We start from the raw sequence: 22,494 nt of genomic DNA on the forward strand, positions 1-22,494 counted from the left end.
GGACGCCCAAGAAAGTCCAGCAAGCGCCAGGACCGTCTCCTAAAGTTGATTCAGCTGTGGGATCGGGGCACCACCAGTACAGAGCTTGCTCAGGAATGGCAGCAGGCAGGTGTGAGTGCATCTGCATGCACAGTGAGGCGAAGACTTTTGGAGGATGGCCTGGTGTCAAGAAGGGCAGCAAAGAAGCCACTTCTCTCCAGGAAAAACATCAGGGACAGACTAATATTCTGCAAAAGGTACAGGGATTGGACTGCTTAAGACTGGGGTAAAGTAATTTTCTCTGATGAATCCCCTTATCCGATTGTTTGGGGCATCCGGAAAACAGCTTGTCCGGAGAAGACAAGGTGAGCGCTACCATCAGTCCTGTGTCATGCCAACAGTAAAGCATCCTGAGACCATTCATGTGTGGGGTTGCTTCTCAGCCAAGGGAGCGGGCTCACTCACAATTTTGCCTAAGAACACAGCCATGAATAAAGAATGGTACCAACACATCCTCCGAGAGCAACTTCTCCCAACCATCCAGGAACAGTTTGGTGATGAACAATGCCTTTTCCAGCATGATGGAGCACCTTGCCATAAGGCAAAAGTGATAACTAAGTGGCTCAGGGAACAAAACATCAATATTTTGGGTCCATGACCAGGAAACTCCCCAGACCTTAATCCCATTGAGAACTTGTGGTCAATCCTCAAGAGGCGGGTGGACAAACAAAAACTCACAAATTCTGACAAACTCCAAGCATTGATTATGCAAGAATGGGCTGCCATCAGTCAGGATGTGGCCCAGAAGTTAATTGACAGCATGCCAGGGCGGATTGCAGAGATCTTGAAAAAGAAGGGTGAACACTGTAAATATTGACTCTATGCATCAACTTCATGTAATTGTCAATAAAAGCCTTTGACACTTATGAAATGCTTGTAATTATACTTCAGTATTCCATAGTAACATCTGACAAAAATATTTAAAGACACTGAAGCAGCAAACTTTGTGGAAATTAATATATTAATTCTCAAAACCTTTGGCCACAACTGTAATTTAGTTTGGCGGAATGTATCATGGCTCCGGAAAAGATTTCTGACATTTTACGTGCTCCTGACCAACTGTTTTTTTGTATTGTTTGTAACTTATTTATTTTTTTCCTTATTTTGTACATAATGTTGCTGCTTCCGTCTCTTATGACCGAAAATAACTTCTGGACATCAGAATAGCGATTACTCACCACGAACTGTCAGAAGCTTTTTTGTCCTTGAACGAGTCCAACGTGAAGGACATACTGCTTTCCCAGGAACAGGCCCAAATCCACGTCATTTGGGTGAGGAGAAGACATAGAAAATGAGGACGGAGGTCGGGCTGCCTTTGGAGAATTCGTAGGCGATCGAATAAACCCCCACTGCCTTCCATTTTACTTGCTAACGTGTAATCATTGGAAAATAAAATCGACAACCTACGAGGAAGACTAAACTACCAATGGGACATTAAAAACTGTAATATTGTATGCTTCATGGAATCGTGGCTGTCTGCATACCACCACAGACCGATGCTGGAACTAGGAACGCAATCAATGAGCTGTATTCCGCCATAAGCAAACAGGAAAACGCTCATCCAGAGGCGTCAGATGAAGCAGATGCTAAGCTGCAGGACTGTTTTTCTAGCACAGACTGGAATATGTTTCGGGATTCTTCCGATGGCATTGAGGAGTACACCACATCAGTCATTGGCTTCATCAATAAGTGCACCGTTCACGTCGTCCCCACAGTGACCATACGTACATACCCCAACCAGAAGCCATGGATTACAGGCAACATCTGCACTGAGCTAAAGGCTAAAGCTACCGCTTTCAAGGAGCGGGACTCTAACCCAGAAGCTTATAAGAAATCCCGCTATGCTCTCCGATGAACCATCAAACAGGCAAAGCGTCAATACAGGACTATGATCGAATCGTACTACACCGGCTCCGACGCTTGTCGGATGTGGCAGGGCTTGCAAACTACAAACTATTACAGACTACAAAAGGGAAGCACAGCCGAGAGCTGCCCAGTGACACGAGCCTACCAGATGAGCTAAACTACTGCTCGCTTCAAGGAAAATAACACTGAAAGATGCATGAGAGCACCAGCTGTGATCACGCTCTCCGCAGCCGATGTAAGACCTTTCAACAGGTCAACATTCACAAGGACGCAGAGCCAGACGGATTACCAGGATGTGTACTGTAAGTATGCGCTAGCCAACTGGCAAGTGTCTTCACTGACATTTTCAACCTCTCCCTGTCCGAGTCTGTAATACCAACATGTTTTAGCAGACCACCACAGTCGCTGTGCCCAAGAACACTAAGGTAACCTGCCTAAATGACTACCGACCCGTAGCACTCAAGTCTGTAGCCATGAGGTGCTTTGAAAGGCTGGTCATGGCTCACATCAACACCATTATCCCAGAAACCCTAGACCCACTCCAATTTGCATACCGCCCTAACAGATCCACAGATGATGCAGAAACAACTTTATCAGATGACAGTCTGATAACATATTTATTGTATAGCGTATGTTTTGTTAGAAAAATGTGCATATTTCAGGTATAAATCATAGTTTACCATTGCAGCCACCATCACAACTCTCCCCAAAGCGACTAGAATAACTACAGAGAGCAACGTGTATTACCTAATTACTCATCATAAAACATTTCTTAAAAATATACAGCGTACAGCAATTGAAAGACACAGATCTTGTGAATCCAGACAATATTTCAGATTTTCTAAGTGTTTTACAGCGAAAACACAATATAGCGTTATATTAGCATACCACAATAGCATACATTGATTCAAGGCAAAAATAGCGATAACGTATAAACCACCAAAATATATTAATTTTTTCACTAACCTTCTCAGAATTCTTCAGATGACAGTCCTATAACATCATATTACACAATGCATATAGAGTTTGTTCGAAAATGTGCATATTTAGCGGCACAAATCGTGGTTATACAATGTGATTAGTGGCCAAAAATTCAAGCAATCGGTCCGGCGCCATCTTGGAGAGGCACCTAATCTAATCGAAAACTATTCATAAACTTGACTAAAAAATACAAGTTGGACAGCAAATGAAAGATAAATTAGTTCTTAATGCAATCGCTGTGTTAGATTTTTAAAATTAACCTTACTGCGCAATACAGCGTGCGCCAAAGCGAGACCGCACCATAATTCATGGCGGAAATATTATTTGACATTTGTCAACATAAGTACGAATTAACAGCATAAAGACTGCTTACTATTAGCTGAGCTTCCATCAGAATCTTGGGCAAGGTGTCCTTTCTCCAGAACAATCGTCTTTGGGTTGAAAGATGTCCTCTTGTCCGGTCGAAATAGCAGCTAACGATAGCCACCAACTGGAGAGGTGTCCACCTCGTGAAAGCGCATGACAAAGAAATCCCAGAAAATCGCAATAAACTGCTATAAACTGCTATAAGTCGGTTTAAATTAACTACCGTATGATGTCTTTAACACCTATAACGAATAAAAACATGACCAGAGATATAGAACTACTAAAACGAAAGCGTTTGCAGGACGCCATTGTGATGTCTTCATGCGTCAGGCGCACTGTTGAAAAGGACGGTCCTTCCGTTCCACGGTCTTATATAAGGTCCCAGATTGCGCAATCGACTCCATTCAAATTCTCACCGCTTACTGACATCTAGAGGAAGGCGTATGCAGTGCATGTAGCCCCATAGCTTGCATGGGGACTTATAAACTGACCCTAGAACAGGGACCTCGATTTCTGAAATCTCACTCCCTGACAGGAAATGTGCTGCAGAATGAGTTCTGTTTCACTCAGAGAAATAATTCAAACGGTTTTAGAAACTAGAGAGTGTTTTCTATCCAATAGTAATAATAATATGCATATTGTACGAGCAAGAATTGAGTACGAGGCAGTTTAATTTGGGAACTCATTTTTCCAAGATCGAAATAGCATCGAAATAGGCTCAAGAGGTTAACTCTACCTATATGTACATATTACCTCAATTACCTCGACTAACCGGTGCCCCGCACATGGACTCTGTACTGGTACCCCCTGTATATAGTCTTGCTATTGATATTTTACTGCTGCTCTTTAATTACTTGTTCCTTTTATTTCTTATTCGTATTTTTTAAAACTGCATTTTTGATTAAGGGCTTGTAAGTAAGCATTTCACTGTAAGGTCTACTACACCTGTTGTATTCGGCGCATGTGACTAATAACATTTGATTTGAAAAGATGGAAAGGAATTACATTTGTAAATGGATCTTACAAATGGGAGAAAAACCTGATGACTACAAAGTGAAGCTACTGTATTATCTCATTTGGGCGGGGGAGGTGGGGGGTAGCAGAGAGTGCAGGGACCAGCACGTGTCAAGCATGTCAAGCTGAATCTGGAGAAGCTGCAGCTCAGACTGAAGGATGTGCCCTACATTGGCCACCTGCTTACATCAGAGGGGTTGAAAGTGGCCCCAGGAAAAGTGACATCCATCAAACAGATGCCTAGGCCTACGGATGTGCAGCGCTTCCTGGGCATGGTAAACTAAATCAGGAATACCATTGCACAGACCCCTGTGCTGAAATACTACTACCCAACAGAGCAGCTCGTACTACAACGTGATGCTTCAGAAAGGGGGTTAGGAAGCAGCCTTGATGCAGGGAGGACAACCAATAGCATACGCCAGCAGAGGTGTTTGGCATGGAGAGGTTCCACCAAATCAAATATGGACGAAGCCTCTCCTCAGCAAACAAAAAAAAGACTACAACGCATGCTCATGAGACTCCAAAACAACGAGTTCAGTCTCCAATACTTTCCTGGAAAACATGTGGTGCTGGCCGACCTAACAGAACAAGAAAACAGAGGTCCTGTGGAGGTCGAAGTGGAATCAATCAATATGATACACTACCTCCCTGTGTCAAGCCAGAGACTAAAGCACATCCAGAGAGCCACTGAGCTGGACCAGGAGCTCCAGACACTGAAAAATGTGATCCTGCAAGGGTGGCCTGAAGTGAAAGAACATGTACCCTTGGAAGTAGCCATGTATTTTCACAACAGAGATGAGCCGAGTGTGCAAAATATAGTTATCTTCAGAGGTGAGCGAGTCGTTGTGCATGTTTCCCCTCAGGTCAGAGAAAATGCAGAGAATCCATTCCTCACACATAGGAATCGAGGGATGTCTAAGAAGAGCCCGCGAGTGTGTCTACTGGCCGGGCATGAATGCACAGCTGAGAACATAGACGGAACAATGTAGCACCTGCACTGCATGGGGTGTGAAGCAGCAGAAAGAGACGCTGCGCCCACACGAAGCACCCAAGTATCCCTGGGAGAAACGACCTGTTCCAGTTCAACGACAGAGACTACATGGTCACAGTTGATCATCTCTCAAACTTCTGGGAAGTGGACCATTTGGAGAACACACATTCATTCGAAAACTGAAGACACACTTTGCACGCTATGGGATACCTGACATCCTTTACTCAGACAATGGCCCCCCCAGTACTCGTCAAAAGAGTTCTGAAGTTTCAGGAAGGCTTGGGACTTTAAACACACAAAACATTGTCTACAGTGGTTCCCAAACATGTTATAGTCCCGTACCCCTTCAAACATTCAACCTCCAGCTATGTACCCCCTCTTGCACCAGGGTAAGAGCATTCTCAAATGTTGTTTTTGCCATCATTGTAAGCCTGCCACACACACTCTATACGATACATTCATTAAACATAAGAATGAGTGTGAGTTGTCACAACCCGGCTCGTGGGAAGTGACAAAGAGCTCTTATAGGACCAGGGCACAAATAATAATATAATAATAATCAATAATTTTGCTCTTTATTTAGCCATCTTACATATAAAACCTTATTTGTTCATCAAAAATTGTGAATAACTCACCACAGGTTCATGAGAAGGGTGTGCTTGAAAGGATGCAAATAACTCTGCAATGTTGGGTTGTATTGGAGAGTGTCAGTCTTAAATAATTTAAAACACAGTCTGTGCCTGTATTTAGTTTTCATGTTAGTGAGGGCCGAGAATCCACTCTCACATAGGTACGTGGTTGCAAAGGGCATCAGTGTCTTAACAGCGTGATTTGCCAAGGCAGGATACTCTGAGCGCAGCCCTATCCAGAAATCTGGCAGCGGCTTCTGATTCAAATTTCACAGTACCGCTTGTTGCAATTTCGAAGAGGCTCTCTTGTTCAGATATCGATAAGTGGACTGGAGGCAGGGCATGAAAGGGATAACGAATCCAGTTGTTTGTGTCGTCCGTTTTGGGAAAGTACCTGCGTAATTGCGCACCCAGCTCGCTATATCGCATTTGAAATTGTCTGTAAACTTGAGTTAATTTGCACACAAAAAAATTATACAATGATGGAAAGACCTGTGTGTTGTCCTGGTTAATGCAGACAGAGAAGAGCTCCAACTTCTTAATCATAGCCTCAATTTTGTCCCGCACATTGAATATAGTTGCAAAGTCCCTGTAATCCTAGATTCAGATCATTCAGGTGAGAAAAAACATCACCCAGATAGGCCAGTCGTGTGAGAAACAAGTCGTCATGCAAGCAGTCAGAAAATGAAAATTATGGTCAGTAAAAGAAAACGTTAAGCTTGTCTCTCAATTTTTTTTAAACGTGTCAATACTTTGCCCCTTGATAACCAGCGCACTTCTGTATGTTATAAAACCGTTACATGGTCGCTGCCCATATGCAGAAAATAAATGAGAATTCAGGGGCCTTGCTTTAACAAAATTAACCATTTTCACTGCAGTGTCCAAAACATCTTTCAAGCTGTCAGGCATTCCCTTGGCAGCAAGAGCCTCTCAGTGGATGCTGCAGTGTACCCAAGTGGCGTCGGGAGCAACTGTTTGCACGTGCGTTACCACTCCACTATGTCTCCCTGTCATGGCTTTTGCGCCATCAGTACAGATACCAACACATCTTGACCACCAAAGTCCATTTGATGTCACAAAGCTGCCCAGTACTTTAAAAAGATCCTCTCCTGTTGTCCTGGTTTCTAGAAGAGGATGTCTTCCTTGATTGACCCCCCATAAACGTAAAGGACATATACCAGGAGTTGTGCCAGACCCGCCACGTCTGTTGACTCATCCACCTGTAATGCATATAATTCACTGGCTTGTATGCGAAGCAGTCATTGTTTCAAAACATCTCCTGCCATGTCACTGATGCGTCGTGAAACAGTGTTGTTAGATGAAGACATTGTCTGTATAGTTCTTTTGGCCTTTTCCCCCAGCATTGTACCAGCCATATCCACAGCAGCAGGAAGAATTAAGTCCTCCATAATAGTATGGGGCTTGCCTGTCCAAGCCACTCTGTAGCTCACCATATAAGACCCTTCTAGCCCCTTCTTATTAATGACATCTGTTGCTTTTATGCATGTCTTACTACTCAAAAGTCATTTTAATTCTCGCTGAAAAAACTCCTGTGGTCCTTTTTCAAATTGGCATGTTTCGTTTCTAAATGTCTGCGCAAGAGTGAAGATTTCATTGAGTTGTGAGAAAGTACTGCTGCATATATAACACACTGTGGCTGAGGAAAGGCACTACTCCCAATATAAGCGAACCCCAAATCAATGTAGTTCTCATCATATTTGTACCTCTTCGATGGTCCAACGTCCCTGTCTGTTGTTCGGTGCTTTCCCAGGTAAGGGGGCAGTAGCTCTTCGGCTGCATCAGATTCACAACTGTCAGTGTCCATGTTAACTGGGCTAGCAACAAATGTAGAATTACTGATGCTAGCATTGGATGTGCTCGTGGAAGCAGAACAACTTGTTTCGTCGATAGGTGTAGGTGTAGTACGGCTGGTAGTAGCAGTACCCCCAGTAGAGCTGGCCCGCGTCTAGGGCCTTACTTTTTTTAACCATTTATCCATGTTCGAGCAAACGGAATGAGCAGCAGCTACGTTTAGCTACATACGGACCGTTAGTGGAATTCCCGCAAGAGAGTAGCGGTTAATGTGATTGGATGTTAATTATTTGACTAGGCTACCTGTATTTCACATTGTGTTCGCTGAACACTAGATGGTTTAATTTTTGGCAGTGAAACGAGGCTACTCAGGCGAGAAAAAAACATCAACCCAAATTGGAAAATCTCAATGGGCTGTTCGAAAATTCAAATTTTTATTTGGCGTACTCCCGACGTTCTAAGCCGATTCTGAGGGCAAATTCTGAGGGTATCTAAGCTTGATGCACTCAATCTCACACAAATTATTTATGAACCTACCAGGTACAACTCCAAATCCGTAAACACGGGCACCCTCATAGATGTCATCCTAACTAAATCGCCCTCCAAATACACCTCTGGGGTTTTCAATCAAGATCTCAGCGATCAATGCCTCATTGCCTGCATCCGTAATGGGTCTGCGACCAAACGACCACACCTCATCACTGTCAAACGCTCCATAAAACACTTCTGCGAGCAGGCCTTTCTAATCGACCTGGCCGGGGTATCCTGGAATCACATTGACCTCATCCCGTCAGTAGATGATGCCTGGCTATTCTTTAAAAGTGCCTTCCTCACCATCTTAAATAAGCATGCCCCATTCAAAAAGAATTGAACTAGGAATATATATAGTCCTTGGTTCACTCCAGACCTGTCTGCCCTTGACCAGCACAAAAACATCCTGTGGCGTTCTGCATTAGCATCGAATAGACCCCGTGACATGCAACTTTTCAGGGAAGTTAGGAACAAATATACACAGGCAGTTAGGAAAGCTAAGGCTAGCTTTTTCAAACCGAAATTTGCATCCTGTTGTAGTACTAACTCAAAAAAAATTTGGGACACTGTAAAGTCCATGGAGAATAAGAACACCTCCTCCCAGCTGCCCACTGCTCTGAGGCTAGGAAACACTGTCACCACTGATAAATCCACTAAAATTGAGAATTTCAATACGCATTTCTCTACGGCTGGCCATGCTTTTCACCTGGCTACCCCTACCCCAGTCAACTGCCCGGCACCCTCCACAGCAACCAGCCAAAGCCCCCACCATTTCTCCTTCACCCAAATAGCTGATGTTCTGAAAGAGCTGCAAAACCTGGACCCCTACAAATCAGCCGGGCTAGACAATCTGGACCCTCTCTTTTTAAAATGATCTGCCGAAATTGTTGCAATCCCTATTACTAGCCTGTTCAACCTCTCTTTCGTGTCGTCTGAGATTCCCAAAGATTGGAAAGCTGCCGCGGTCATCCCCCTCTTCAAAGGGGGTGACACTCTAGACCCAAACTGCTACAGACCTATATCTGTCTTTCTAAGGTCTTCGAAAGCCAAGTTAACAAACAGATTACCGACCATTTCGAATCCCACCGTACCTTCTCCGCTATACAATCTGGTTTCAGAGCTGGTCATGGGTGCACCTCAGCCACGCTCAAGGTCCTAAACGACATCATAACCGCCATCGATAAGAGACATTACTGTGCAGCCGTATTCATCGACCTGGCCAAGGCTTTCGACTCTGTCAATCACCACATTCTTATTGGCAGACTCGACAGCCTTGGTTTCTCAAATGATTGCCTCGCTAGGTTTACCAACTACTTCTCTGATAGAGTTCAGTGTGTCAAATTGGAGGGCCTGTTGTCCGGACCTCTGGCAGTCTCTATGGGGGTGCCACAGGGTTCAATCCACGGGCCGACTCTCCTCTGTATACATCAATGATGTTGCTCTTGCTGCTGGTGATTCTCTGATACACCTCTACGCAGACAACACCATTCTGTATACTTTTGCCCCCTCTTTAGACACTGTGTTAACTAACCTCCAGACGAGCTTCAATGCCATACAACTCTCCTTCCGTGGCCTCCAACTGCTCTTAAACGCAAGTAAAACTAAATGCATGCTATTCAACCGATCACTGCCCGCACCTGCTCGCCCGTCCAGCATCACTACTCTGGATGGCTCTGACATAAAATACGTGGACAACTACAAATACCTAGGTGTCTGGTTAGACTGTAAACTCTCCTTCCAGACTCACATTAACCTCTAACACCTCCCAAACCCGGATCCGGGATCCCCCCCATCACAAAAGCTGACTAGCATAGCCTAGCCTAAAGTTACAGGGATATCATAAAATAAAATGTTCATGAAATCACAAGTCCAAGACACCAAATGAAAGATACAGATCTTGTGATTCAAGCCATCATCTCTGATTTTTAAAATGTTTTACAGGGAAGACACAATATGTAAATCTATTAGCTAACCACGTTAGCAAAAGACAACACTTTTCTTACTCCACCATTTTCTTACTGCATCAGTAGCTATCACAAATTCGACCAAATAAAGATATAAATAGCCACTAACCAAGAAACAACCTCATCAGATGACAGTCTGATAACATATTTATTGTATAGCATAGGTTTTGTTAGAAAAACTTGCATATTTCAGGTATAAATCATAGTTTACAATTGCAGCCCCCATCACAACTCTCACTAAAATGACTAGAATAACTACAGAGACCATCGTGTATTAGCTAATTACTCATCATAAAACATTTCTTAAAAATACACAGCGTACAGCAGATGAAAGACACAGATCTTGTGAATATAGCCAATATTTCAGATTTTCTAAGTGTTTTACAGCGAAAACACAATATAGCGTTATCTTAGCTTACTACAATAGTCAGTCACACAGCAGCATTGATTCAAGGCAAAAATAGCAATAACGTTATAAACCACCAAACGCTATTAATTTTTTCACTAACCTTCTCAGAATTCTTCAGATGACAGTCCTGTAACATCATATTACACAATTCATATAGAGTTGGTTCGAAAATGTGCATATTTAGCCGCACAATTCGTGGTTACACAACGTGATTAGTGGGCAAAAAATCAAGCAATCTGTCCTGCGCCATCTTGGAAAGGCACCTATTCTTATCGAAAGCTATTCATAAACTTGACTAAAAAAATACAGGTTGGACAGCAATTGAAAGACAAATTAGTTCTTAATGCAATCGCTGAGTTAGATTTTTTAAATTAACGTTACTAGACATACAGTGTGCGTTACAGCCAGACTAGTGCCGCAATAATGGCGGACAAATACGTTTACATTTTTCCACATAAATACGGAATAACATCATAAATAGCTCTTACTTTTGGACGAGCTTCCATCAGAATCTTGGCGAAGTGGTCCTTTGTCCAAAAGAATTGTTGCTTGGTTGTAAAACGTCGTGTTCAACTTCGGAATTAGCAGCTACCAATAGCTATGCGGCCACAGCATGCCCAAATCCTCAAACTCAATACTAAGGAAATTCCGAAAATAGCAATATACTCGCATAAACTGATATAACTCGGTTTAAAATAACTTCGTTATGATGTTTCTAACACCTATATCGAATTAAATTACAGACGGATATATCTAAGGTCGATAACTGAGCATTTCAAAACGCCATCCTGAGGTCTTGCTTTGCGTAATGGCGAGCGTTGAAAAGAGAGGTCCCCTCGTTCCTTGGCCTTTTATGAACTCAGAGCTACGTAGAAAGTCCATTCCACTTCTCATTGGTTACTGACATCCAGGGGAAGGCGGGTGCAGTTCATGTCGACCCATAGGATACAGACAGAGCTTTAAACTGATCTGAGAGCAGAGCCTAGTTTTCAGACCTTCGCAGTTCCTGTCATGGATTTCGCTGTAGAAAGAGTTCTGTTTCACCCACAGACATAATTCGAACGGTTTTAGAAACTAGAGAGTGTTTTCTATCCAATTGTAATAATAATATGCATATTGTACGAGCAAGAATTGAGTACGAGGCAGTTTAATTTGGAGACCAATTTTTCCAAGATCGAAATAGCACCCCCCATAGGCTCAAGAAGTTAAACATCTCCAATCCAAAATTAAATCTAGAATTGGCTTCCTATATCGCAACAAAGCATCCTTCACTCATGCTGCCAAACATACCCTCGTAAAACTGACCATCCTACCGATCCTCGACTTCGGTGATGTCATCTTTAAAATAGCCTCCAACACTCTACTCAACAAACTGGATGCAGTCTATCACAGTGCCATCCGTTTTGTTACCATAGCCCCATACACTACCCACCATTGCGACCTGTACGCTCTCGTTGGTTGGCCCTCGCTTCATACTCGTCGCCAAACCCACTGGCTACAGGTTATCTACAAGTCTCTGCTAGGTAAAGCCCCGCCTTATCTCAGCTCACTGGTCACCATAGCAGCACCCACTCGTAGCACGCGCTCCAGCAGGTATATCTCACTGGTCACCCCCAAAGCCAATTCCTCCTTTGGTCGTCTTTCCTTTCAGTTCTCTGCTGCCAATGACTGGAACGAACTGCAAAAATCTCTGAAGCTGGAAACACTTATCTCCCTCACTAGTTTTAAGCACCAGCTGTCAGAGCAGCTCACAGATTACTGCACCTGTACATAGCCTATCTATAATTTAGCCCAAACAACTACCTCTTCCCCTACTGTATTTATTTATTTATTTTGCTCCTTTGCACCCCATTATTTCTATTTCTACTTTGCACATTCTTCCACTGCAAATCTACCATTCCAGTGTTTTACTTGCTATATTGTATTTACCTCGCCACCATGGCCTTTTTTTGCCTTTACCTCCCTTCTCACCTCATTTGCTCACATTGTATATAGACTTATTTTTCTACTGTATTATTGACTGTATGTTTTGTTCATTCCATGTGTAACTCTGTGTTGTTGTATGTGTCGAATTGCTATGCTTTATCTTGGCCAGGTCGCAGTTGCAAATGAGAACTTGTTCTCAACTAGCCTACCTGGTTAAATAAAGGTTAAATATAATAAATAAAATTCGTATGCCCCAGTTTGGGAATAGCCGGTCGACAGGATACCCGCAAATTAATGGGAAAGTGGAAAATAGCCAAAAGACTAATGGCAAAAGCAAAGAGAGTAGGTGCTGACCCATACCTGGATCACAGAAATACCTCCCACTCTTCTTTCTATTCTGGTTAGAGACGGTTTGCGCTGTTCTGTGAAGGTAGTACACAGCGTTGTACGAGATCTTCAGTTTCTTGGCAATTTCTCGCATGGAATAGCCTTCATTTCTCAGAAAAAGACTAGACTGACGAGTTTCAGAAGAAAGTTATTTGTTTCTGGCCCTTTTGAGCCTCTAATTGAACCCACAAATGTTAATGCTCCAGATACTCAACTAGTCTAAAGAAGGACAGTTTTATTGCTTCTTTAAATCAGAACAACCGTTTTCAGCTATGCTAACATAATTGCAAAAGGGTTTTCTAATGATCAATTAGCCTTTTAAAATGGATTAGCTAACACAACGTGCAATTGGAACACAGGAGTGATGGTTGCTGATAATGGGCCTATGTAGATATTCCATAAAAAAATCAGCCGTTTCCAGCTACAATAGTCATTTACAACGTCTACACTGTATTTCTGCTCAATTTGATGTTATTTTGTACAAAGAATGTGCTTTTCTTTCAAAAACAAGGACATTTCTAAGTGACCTCAAACTTTTGAATGGTACTGTATATCTTTGTCTGTCGTGACTACAACTCAAAGCATATTGATACAGCCTCCATCATTCTTCAATATAAGAAGTTTGGAACCACCAAGACTCTTCCTAGAGCTGGCCGACCGGCCAAACTGAGCTATCGAGAGAGAAGCGCCTTGGCCAGGGAGGTGACCAAGAACCCGATAGTCACTAGAGGTCGACCGATTATGATTTTTCAACGCCAATACCGATTATTGGAGGACCAAAAAAAGCCGATACCGATTAATCGGTCGATTTTTTAAATGTATTCGTAATAATGACAATTACAACAATACTGAATGAACACTTATTTTAACTTAATATAATACATCAATAAAAATCTATTTAGCCTCAAATAAATAATGAAACATGTTCAATTTGGTTTAAATAATGCAAAAATAAAGTGTTGGAGAAGAGAAGAAAGTAAAAGTGCAATATGTGCCATGTAAAAAAGCTAACGTTTAAGTTCCTTGCTCAGAACATGAGAACATATGAAAGCTGGTGGTTCCTTTATACATGAGACTTCAATATTCCAAGGTAAGAGGTTTTAGGTTGTAGTTAATATAGTATTTATGGGACTATTTCTCTCTATACCATTTGTATTCCATATACCTTTGACTATTGGATGTTCTTATAGGCACTTTAGTATTGCCAGTGTAACAGTATAGCTTTCCGTCCCTCTCCTCGATCCTACCTGGGCTCGAACGAGGAACACATCGACAACAGCCACCCTCGAAGCAGCGTTACCCATGCAGAGCAAGGGGAACAACTACTCCAAGTCTCAGAGCTAGTGACATTTGAAACGCTATTAGCGCGCACCCCGCTAACTAGCTAGCCATTTCACATCGGTTACACCAGCCTAATCTCGGGAGTTGATAGGCTTGAAGGCATAAACAGCGCAATGTTTGAAGCACAGTGAAGAGCTGCTGGCAAAACCCACGAAAGTGCTGTTTGAATGAATGCTTACGAGCCTGCTGCTGCCTACCATCGCTCAGTCAGACTGCTCTATCAAATATCAAATCATAGACTTAATTATAACATAACACAGAAATACGAGCCTTTGGTCATTAATATGGTCGAATCCGGAAACTATCATTTCTTAAACAAAACGTTTATTATTATCGCATAAACCCTGACTCTGCGTGCAATGAATGCAAGAGAAGTGACACAATTTCACCTGGTTAATATTGCCTGCTAACCTGGATTTCTTTTAGCTAAATATGCAGGTTTAAAAATATATACTTCTGTGTATTGATTTTAAGAAAGGCATTGATGTTTATGGTTAGGTACAGGTTGGAGCAACGACAGTCCTTTTTCCGCGAATGCGCACCGCATCGATTATATGCAACACAGGACACGCTAGATAAACTAGTAATATCATCAACCATGTGTAGTTAACTAGTGATTATGATTGATTGATTGTTTTTTATAAGATAAGTTTAATGCTAGCTAGCAACTTACATCAGCTTCTTACTGCATTCGCGTAACAGGCAAGCTCCTCGTGGAGTGCAATGAGAGGCAGGTGGTTAGAGCGTTGGACTAGGTAACTGTAATGTTGCAAGATTGAATCCCCGAGCTGACAAGGTAAAAATCTGTCGTTCTGCCCCTGAACAAAGCAGTTAACCCACCGTTCCTAGGCCATCATTGAAAATAATAAATTGATCTTAACTGACTTGCCTAGTTAAATAAAAGTGTAAAAATAAATAAAAAAGTTGTCCAAAAATACCGATTTCCGATTGTTATGAAAACTTGAAATCGGCCCTAATTAATCGGCCATTCCGATTAATAAGTCGACTTCTAATAATCACTCTGACAGAGCTCCAGAGTTCCTCTGTAGAGATGGGACAACCTTCCAGAAGGACAACCATCTCTGCAGCACTACACCTATCAGGCATTTAAGGTAGAGTGGCCAGACGGAAGCCACTCCTCAGTTAAAGGCACATGACAGCCTGCTTGGAGTTTGCCAAAAGACACCCAAAGGACTCTCAGACCATGAGAAACAAGATTCTCTGGTCTGATGAAACCAAGATTTAACTCTTTGGCCTGAATGCCAAGCGTCACATCTGAAGGAAACCTGGCACGATCCCTACAGTGAAGCGCGGTGGTGGCAGCATCATGCTGTGGGGGTGTTTTTCAGCGGCAGGGACAGGGAGACTAGTTAGGATCGATGGAAAGATGAACGGAGCAAAGTACAGAGAGACCCTTAATGAAAACCTGCTCCAGAGCACTCAGGACCTCAGACAGGGGCGAAGGTTCACCTTCCAACAGGACAACGACCCTAAGCACACAGCCAAGACAACGCATGAGTGTCTTTGGGACAAGTCTCTGAATGTCCTTGAGTGGCCCAGCCAGAGCCCGGACTTGAACATCTCTGGCAAAACCTGAAAATAGCTGTGCAGCGATGCTCCCCATCTGCAGAGAAGAATGGGAGAAACTCCCCCAAATACAGTTGTGCTAAACTTGTAGCCTAGTGGTTAGAGAGTTGGGCCACTAACTGAAAGGTTGCTAGATCGAATCCCTGAGCAGACAAGGTAAAAAAAAAATGTAATTCTGCCCCTGAACAAGGCAGTTAACCCACTGTTCCTAAGCCGTCATTGTAAATAAGAATTTGTTCTTAACTGACGTGCCTAGTTAAATAAAGGTTAAATATAAAATAAATAAAAATACCCAAGAAGACCCAAGGCTGTAATCGCTACCAAAGTGCTTCAACAAAGTACTAAGTAAAAGGGTCTGAATATTTATGTAAATGTCATAACGTTTTTGATTTTTAATACAATTGCAAAATGTTCTAAAAACCTGTTTTTGTGTGTGTTTACATATACACATGCACACATACAGACTTGTGCACATGATTTTGCATGGGTGTGTGCATTTTAGGAATGCATGGATGAGTGTAATAGTCTACATGTTATTTGATGTAGTATCTAAGTTGTAGGCTATTTAGAGTGCATACATGAGGTGTTGTGTGTAAGTATGTAAAGAAATGAAATGAGTACAAATAATTAAATAAGGAAACAAAACAAAAGAGAACAAAAACATAACACAATGAAACAAAACACTAACAGCCCGCAGTCTATCCCACCTCTTTCCTCTCTCAGCATTGGGCTCTATTTAATAGGTATCACTGAAAAGTAGCCTAAGCATTTCACTGTTAGTCTACGCCTGTTGTTTACGAAGCATGTGACAAATAACATTTCATTTTATTTGAAGCGTTACAGATAGGGCGCAGGCCCCTGTCCGGTCTGGATCAAGTCACGAGCTAAACTAGTCGGCTACTGCGTAGCAAACTAGCGGTGCCAAAAACACTGGTATGCCCTAGAAAGCCTATTTAAATTCCTATCGCCAGAACGTCCCAGAAATAATTTTGGCCTCTAAAATTAGTTTATTATGATCAAGTTCGATCCCCAGGGTGAAGTATTTTGAAGTTCGCTACAAATCGAGATAATTTATTAAATAGTGATCCATTCTGACTACTGCATTTGTCGTCACACAGGACCACGTGCTGACACAGACTAATCTGGCTACTAAAATACACTATGTTGACACTTTTTTGGCACGTGCCCTTTCGAAAACAACAGTCAGCGCCGAGCCTTTGCAGAGTTCAAGCACTAATCTGAACTAGGACACTCTGCCATTTCCAACTTGATAAGTAGTTGAACGCAGCACGAGTATAACTACATCCAGTTAGCAAATCGGACATTTCAGTTTCCTAGTTCCGACTAGTACGTGAACGCGGTATTTGTTTGTCTCGCACACGCTACTGCAATCGATTGACCTTCTTTCTCATGTTTGATGAGATTTAGTGTGCGAAATAACCTACTTTCAGTGATAAGTACATGTTTAAAGGTCTACTGAAAGCACAATGTTTTCGCCTTTCGGTGTTCCCCGTCCTTACGCAACAGTTTGCGATGGCCACACTTTTGTTTCAGCCATGAGGATACAAATATGTTCCACTCAGAGAGGATACATTTAGCCTAATGTTGTTATTATCGATATCCAAAGTGACATCGAGTGAGTGTAGTATGCTTGGTATGCATATTGGCCAAAATCAGTTGTCATTAGAAGTGAAGTTGCATAAGACACATTGATATTCATATCAACAAATAGACATTGATTATTTAAGAGAGAAACGTACTTTAAACTTGGCGATCCATGAAAATCCAGATAGTTACCATCCATACACAACCTTGCTATGTGGGGCGGAAACAATAACTGGATTGACAAGTAGCTAAACCATTTACAATGGCGAGAAACAGGACCAGGACAGAGGATTCGTTATGTAGGCTAAGTTTGGTTGTAGAGTATTACAAGTTAAACAGTAAAATCATGTGACACTGTAGGAATGTCTGGTTAATTTGTCAGGACTGTCCCACACAGTCATATAGGCAGGATTTGTAAGAAAATAAATAAGCTTTTAGTGAAGAAGAAGAAAAAGAAAATAAGAACAAGAAAAAAGTGTTTTATGTTAAAAGAAAATTAAAAAGGAAAAGTTTGTTTTATAAAACATTAAAAGCAGATAGCCTATTTATACAATTGAAACATGCTACACGATACAGTACACATATTTCAACTAGATATTATATTTGTGCAGCTAGCCTACTGCACTTCTTTTGATGGCACAGTTACTTTATCGGTTGGTTGTAAACCTGATGAGCTAAACCACAGATGAAAAATATTTTTGTTTTTCATGTACTGTACGCCTACGTAGAATGAAAATACCTTTGGCAGTGCAATTATGACTGTAGGATATTTCATGTTTGCCCTCTAAAAATGTTACACCGGAAACAAACTGTAGGAGGAATAGAAACCTGATGCTTTTGTTACATCACACCTCAACAGTCCTCGTATCATTGTGTACATGGGAACGGGAGGGCATCAAGCTAAACTGAAAGGACAGGCACAACAGGTAAGTTTGATTTTGTCAATAATTTTGTGAGCCTAATCCTTCAAACTTGACTCTAGAGTTTTAGCCTAACCAAGATATAGATCAAAACCAAAAGACTGTTGTTACATTTTAATTGTTGCAGTTTCAGATGTTTCCATGACTTCTTCCTCATTCATTTTTGTATGCCTTTTTTACATTTCTGTAATTGTAGTTGTAGGCGTATTGTTAAGTCATTTTGAGATGTGTTGCGTGTCCCTTTTTTTAAAAACTGTGCATGAAGAAGTCATTGATAATTACAATTAGCATTTTTATTTTCCAGCTTCCAACTTGACCATGGAATATTACGAAAAAAACATCACTTATGATGACGATTATATAGACGAGGTCTGTAACAAGGAACGTGTTGTCAAGTTTGGCTCAATCGCCACCCCTGCCTTCTTCTCTGTGGTGACCATCCTGAGTCTAGCAGGCAACATCCTGGTCCTGGTCATCCTGGCCAAGTACGAGAACCTCAAGTCTCTCACCAACATCTTCATTCTCAACTTGGCCCTATCTGACCTGGTGTTCACCTTTGGTCTGCCCTTCTGGGCAGCCTACCACATCTGGGGCTGGACCTTTGGCTGGTTCCTCTGCAAGACCGTCACCTTTGTCTTCTACGCAGGCTTCTACAGCAGCGTTTTGTTCCTGACCATCATGACGATCCACCGCTACCTGGCAGTGGTGCATCCTCTGTCCGACCACGGCTCCCAGAAGGGCTGCTACGGGGTCACCGTCTCGCTCATCATCTGGGCGATCAGTTTTGGTTCGGCCGTCCCCGCTTTGATTTTCAGCTCTGTCCAAGAGAATCCCCACAAAGAAGACAAACATTTGCATTGTGAATACAGCGTTCCACTGTGGAAGAAAGTGAGCACATACCAACAGAACGTCTTCTTCTTGGCTGCTTTTGCAATTATGGGTTTCTGCTACGTGAGGATATTGAGGACAATCTTCAAGTCAAGGTCACACACGAGGAATCGAACCATGAACCTGATCTTCAGTATAGTGGCAGTATTTTTCCTTGGCTGGGCGCCTTACAATGTGGTGATCTTTCTGAGGTTGTTAACTGACTACTCCGTAGCACCTTTCAACGATTGTGAGGTCAGCATGAAGCTCGACTATGGGTTCTACGTGTGTCGACTCATTGCTTTCTCCCACTGCTGTCTCAACCCTGTCTTCTACGCATTTGTTGGGATCAAGTTCAGAAATCACTTGAAGGTTGTTCTGCAGAGACTTTGCTGTCGCCAAAGCACCATAGATTCACAACAGATTAGAGCGACTAATGTTCCCTCAAGGGAATCAATGTATTAGTCTGGCTCTTGAAGTGTCAGAGCACCATGGACTGAGCAGACTTCCGTCCAACCATGATCAATTGTAAATTTCCCTTTTTGCTTTTTCAATACATTAAGAGTGTTACTTTTTATCTTTTATTTCCATTACTTTTTATCATTGTCATTTTGTCTTGTTCTTTTCATTCTTTTGTTAATCCCACTATTGGTATTTTAACAAGGGTTAAAATACTGTGTCTTATGTATGAGTATAACGTATCAAAAGTGCTTTTCAAATAAAGTTATTATTGATCTGAACCATTTTTACAGTATGTGTACTACAGTGGATATTAGGACAGACACAGAGGAGGACAAACTCCTAATTACATCTTCAAATATGGGGATGTAGAGTAGATCAAGTGGTGTGGGGGGACAGGCTCCCCATAGTAGCGTTACCACTTTAGCACTGCATAATGGGACTTTTTCATAAGGTTGTGCAGCACCCTAGCTTCAGCTAGGGTTCCACTGCCCTCTGCTGGGGAACGAGAGAAACAATAAAAAGGTTTACAGCAGGGTCCTTCCTCAAATCTTTCCCTACGAGGTCCAGAACCTGCTGTTTTTTTTGTTCTACCTGATAATTAATTGCACACATCTGGTGTCCCTGGTCTAAATCCCGCATTACAGGGGAACAAAAAATAATATTTTCACCTTTATTTAATTAGGCTACCTATCCCCCCTGCCACACACACACACTTTTAAAGAGTGGAATAGTTTTCCTGTTTTAAAGACTTCTAGACCAAGTGCATATGTTGGCCACAGTTTTTATCTCTCACTATCTTTTCCTACTCCTAGTTTGTCTCTCTCCCCTCTCTACATTCAACACCAAAGACTGGCCACAAACATCTCCAAAAGCATAATGACAGCCATAAGAGGCATCTCTTCCTCCCTTATCATCGCTTATGTACAACCACCCTGAACACGCCCAATCTCTAGACTCGAAGGCTAAGCAGCGCTGGCCTTGGTTGGTAGGCTATTTGGATGGGAGACCGGCTCGGTATATACTGTATATCAGGGCACATATTCATATAGTAGAGGAGTGCTGATCCAGGACCAGTTTTTCCTTTTAGATCATAATGAATAATATTACATTGGGGGGCAGGGGGAACTGAACCTGGGTCAGCATTATTGGCCGGGGTAGGCCGTCATTGTAAATAAGAATTTGTTCTTAACTGACTTTCCTAGTGAAATCTAGGCTAGGTGTTAGGGTTGAGTTCAGGAGTTAGATTAAAGGGTTAAATCACCATCTGTCTTGTGTAACCATACCAAATGTAACATGTCATACTAAATAGCTCATCTCAGATTTACATACATAATAATACGAAATGCTCTAAGACCAGGTTGATCAGAAACATTTAGCATGCAATAATGAAGCCCAAATCAAGCGTAGGCCAAATATTTTTGCTTGATCGCGTATAGGCAACTCCAAAAGCACGAGGAGGTTATGAAATATGAACAAGAGACTCGCATGATTTTAAAAATAGGATTGCTATTATTTTGTATGGGTATCATGATGAAGATACTCTCAATGTATGACCCTACCGCCTGCTCCCTAACAAAGTGAAGTGAGGGTAGGAAAGAGATGAAACGGGGTTTTAAAAAAGCAAGGGCTTGGGCTCCGTTTCAAAATATCACTTTTTTTACCACAGCGGTTTCACACTTTCCCGTGACACAAATTGTGTGGGGAAAATATTGTAGTTTACTCTGTTATATTCCATTATATTCTTACTACAAAATATGTGTGCTGACTGTGATCGGGGTAGGTGTGTCTGTTTAAAATACAAAATAATTAACGATTTAATTCACTTGGAAGTAACATAATTCAACTCAAAATATGGCATTCTATTGTTTTGAAAATATTTTATTAGTCTTTTGTTTCTTAGTTCCTGCCTAAAATGAATTAATAATGGATTTATTTTTGATGGTGTATGTTCAATGGGTTTATTAAAATAGACGCCCAACCACATCCGCACACCGTTACTACCACTCATCACATAGGAGGTATAAATAACAGGCGCTGGCAATAATGTGTTAAAAATAGGCCTGTTTGTGCCAAAACATTTTTTAAAGAAAAATATACACCAATCCTATGTGAAAGCAGAATAGATATGTTCTTGTGATGACAGCAAATTACCAGCAGAGGATGTTAAAACATAACATAAGAATTCACATCCATGTAGCCTAGGTCAGGGGGTTTTAAACCGTCCATGTATTTTAACTATTTCACAGCTAGCACACCTAATTCAACTTGACAATTAATCATCAAGCCCTTGAATAGGTGAATCAAGTGAGCTAGTTCAGTAGCCTTGTAGTAAGTAGCCTTGCCTTGTACGAGCTGGAATGTCTCATAGGGGCAGATCTCCTGTTTCTGTAGCGTAAGGCAGGCAGCTTGATGTACAAGTACACCCCTGGACAGGAAGCTAGTCTATCGCAGTGCCAAGCAGAGACCATTGGGTCCCATTTTTACAGTCTTCGGTATGACAGCCAGAGATCGAACTCACAACCTTACAATCCCAGGGCGGACGCTAATATATACATTATAATATACGCCATTTAGCGGATGCTTTTTTTCCCAAATCGAGTCAACTTACAGTCATGCATGGATCCATTTTTTACAAAAGGGTGGTCCCAGGAATCAAACCCAATATCCTGGCGTTGCAAACATGTCCAATCACCGTCCATGTATCATAAGCCAATCATGTATAGCTTCTCCTTCTTTGAAAGAAGGACACAGCCAATAGCATCGCACCCCTCCATCGTTGGCTGACAGCCAACCACCA

General features: G+C 42.0%; 2 protein-coding genes across 2 annotated transcripts in view; one reads left to right on the top strand and one right to left on the bottom strand.

Annotated features, from left to right (window-relative positions):
- Positions 1-17,655, bottom strand: part of LOC120054638 (FYVE and coiled-coil domain-containing protein 1-like) — a 69,255-nt gene extending 51,600 nt beyond the window's left edge. Inside the window, exon 1 of the mRNA XM_039002135.1 lies at positions 17,604-17,655. The gene's annotated coding sequence lies outside the window, so the exon portion shown is untranslated. The remainder of the gene's footprint in view (positions 1-17,603) is intronic.
- Positions 17,656-17,823: 168 nt separating this feature from the next.
- On the top strand, positions 17,824-19,927 carry LOC120054412 (chemokine XC receptor 1-like). Its single transcript, XM_039001828.1, has 2 exons — positions 17,824-18,374; positions 18,673-19,927. The coding sequence occupies exon 2, from the start codon at positions 18,687-18,689 to the stop codon at positions 19,698-19,700; it is 1,014 nt and encodes a 337-aa protein (XP_038857756.1). The 5' UTR covers positions 17,824-18,374; positions 18,673-18,686; the 3' UTR covers positions 19,701-19,927.
- Positions 19,928-22,494: the final 2,567 nt, after the last annotated feature.

The sequence above is a fragment of the Salvelinus namaycush genome, chromosome 10, assembly GCF_016432855.1.
Source record: "Salvelinus namaycush isolate Seneca chromosome 10, SaNama_1.0, whole genome shotgun sequence".
Lineage (NCBI taxonomy): Eukaryota > Metazoa > Chordata > Actinopteri > Salmoniformes > Salmonidae > Salvelinus > Salvelinus namaycush.

What these genes read in the sequence shown, in the direction of transcription:
- LOC120054412 (XM_039001828.1), top strand. Translation starts at nt 18,687, where the DNA reads ATGGAATATTACGAAAAAAACATCACTTATGATGACGATTATATAGAC.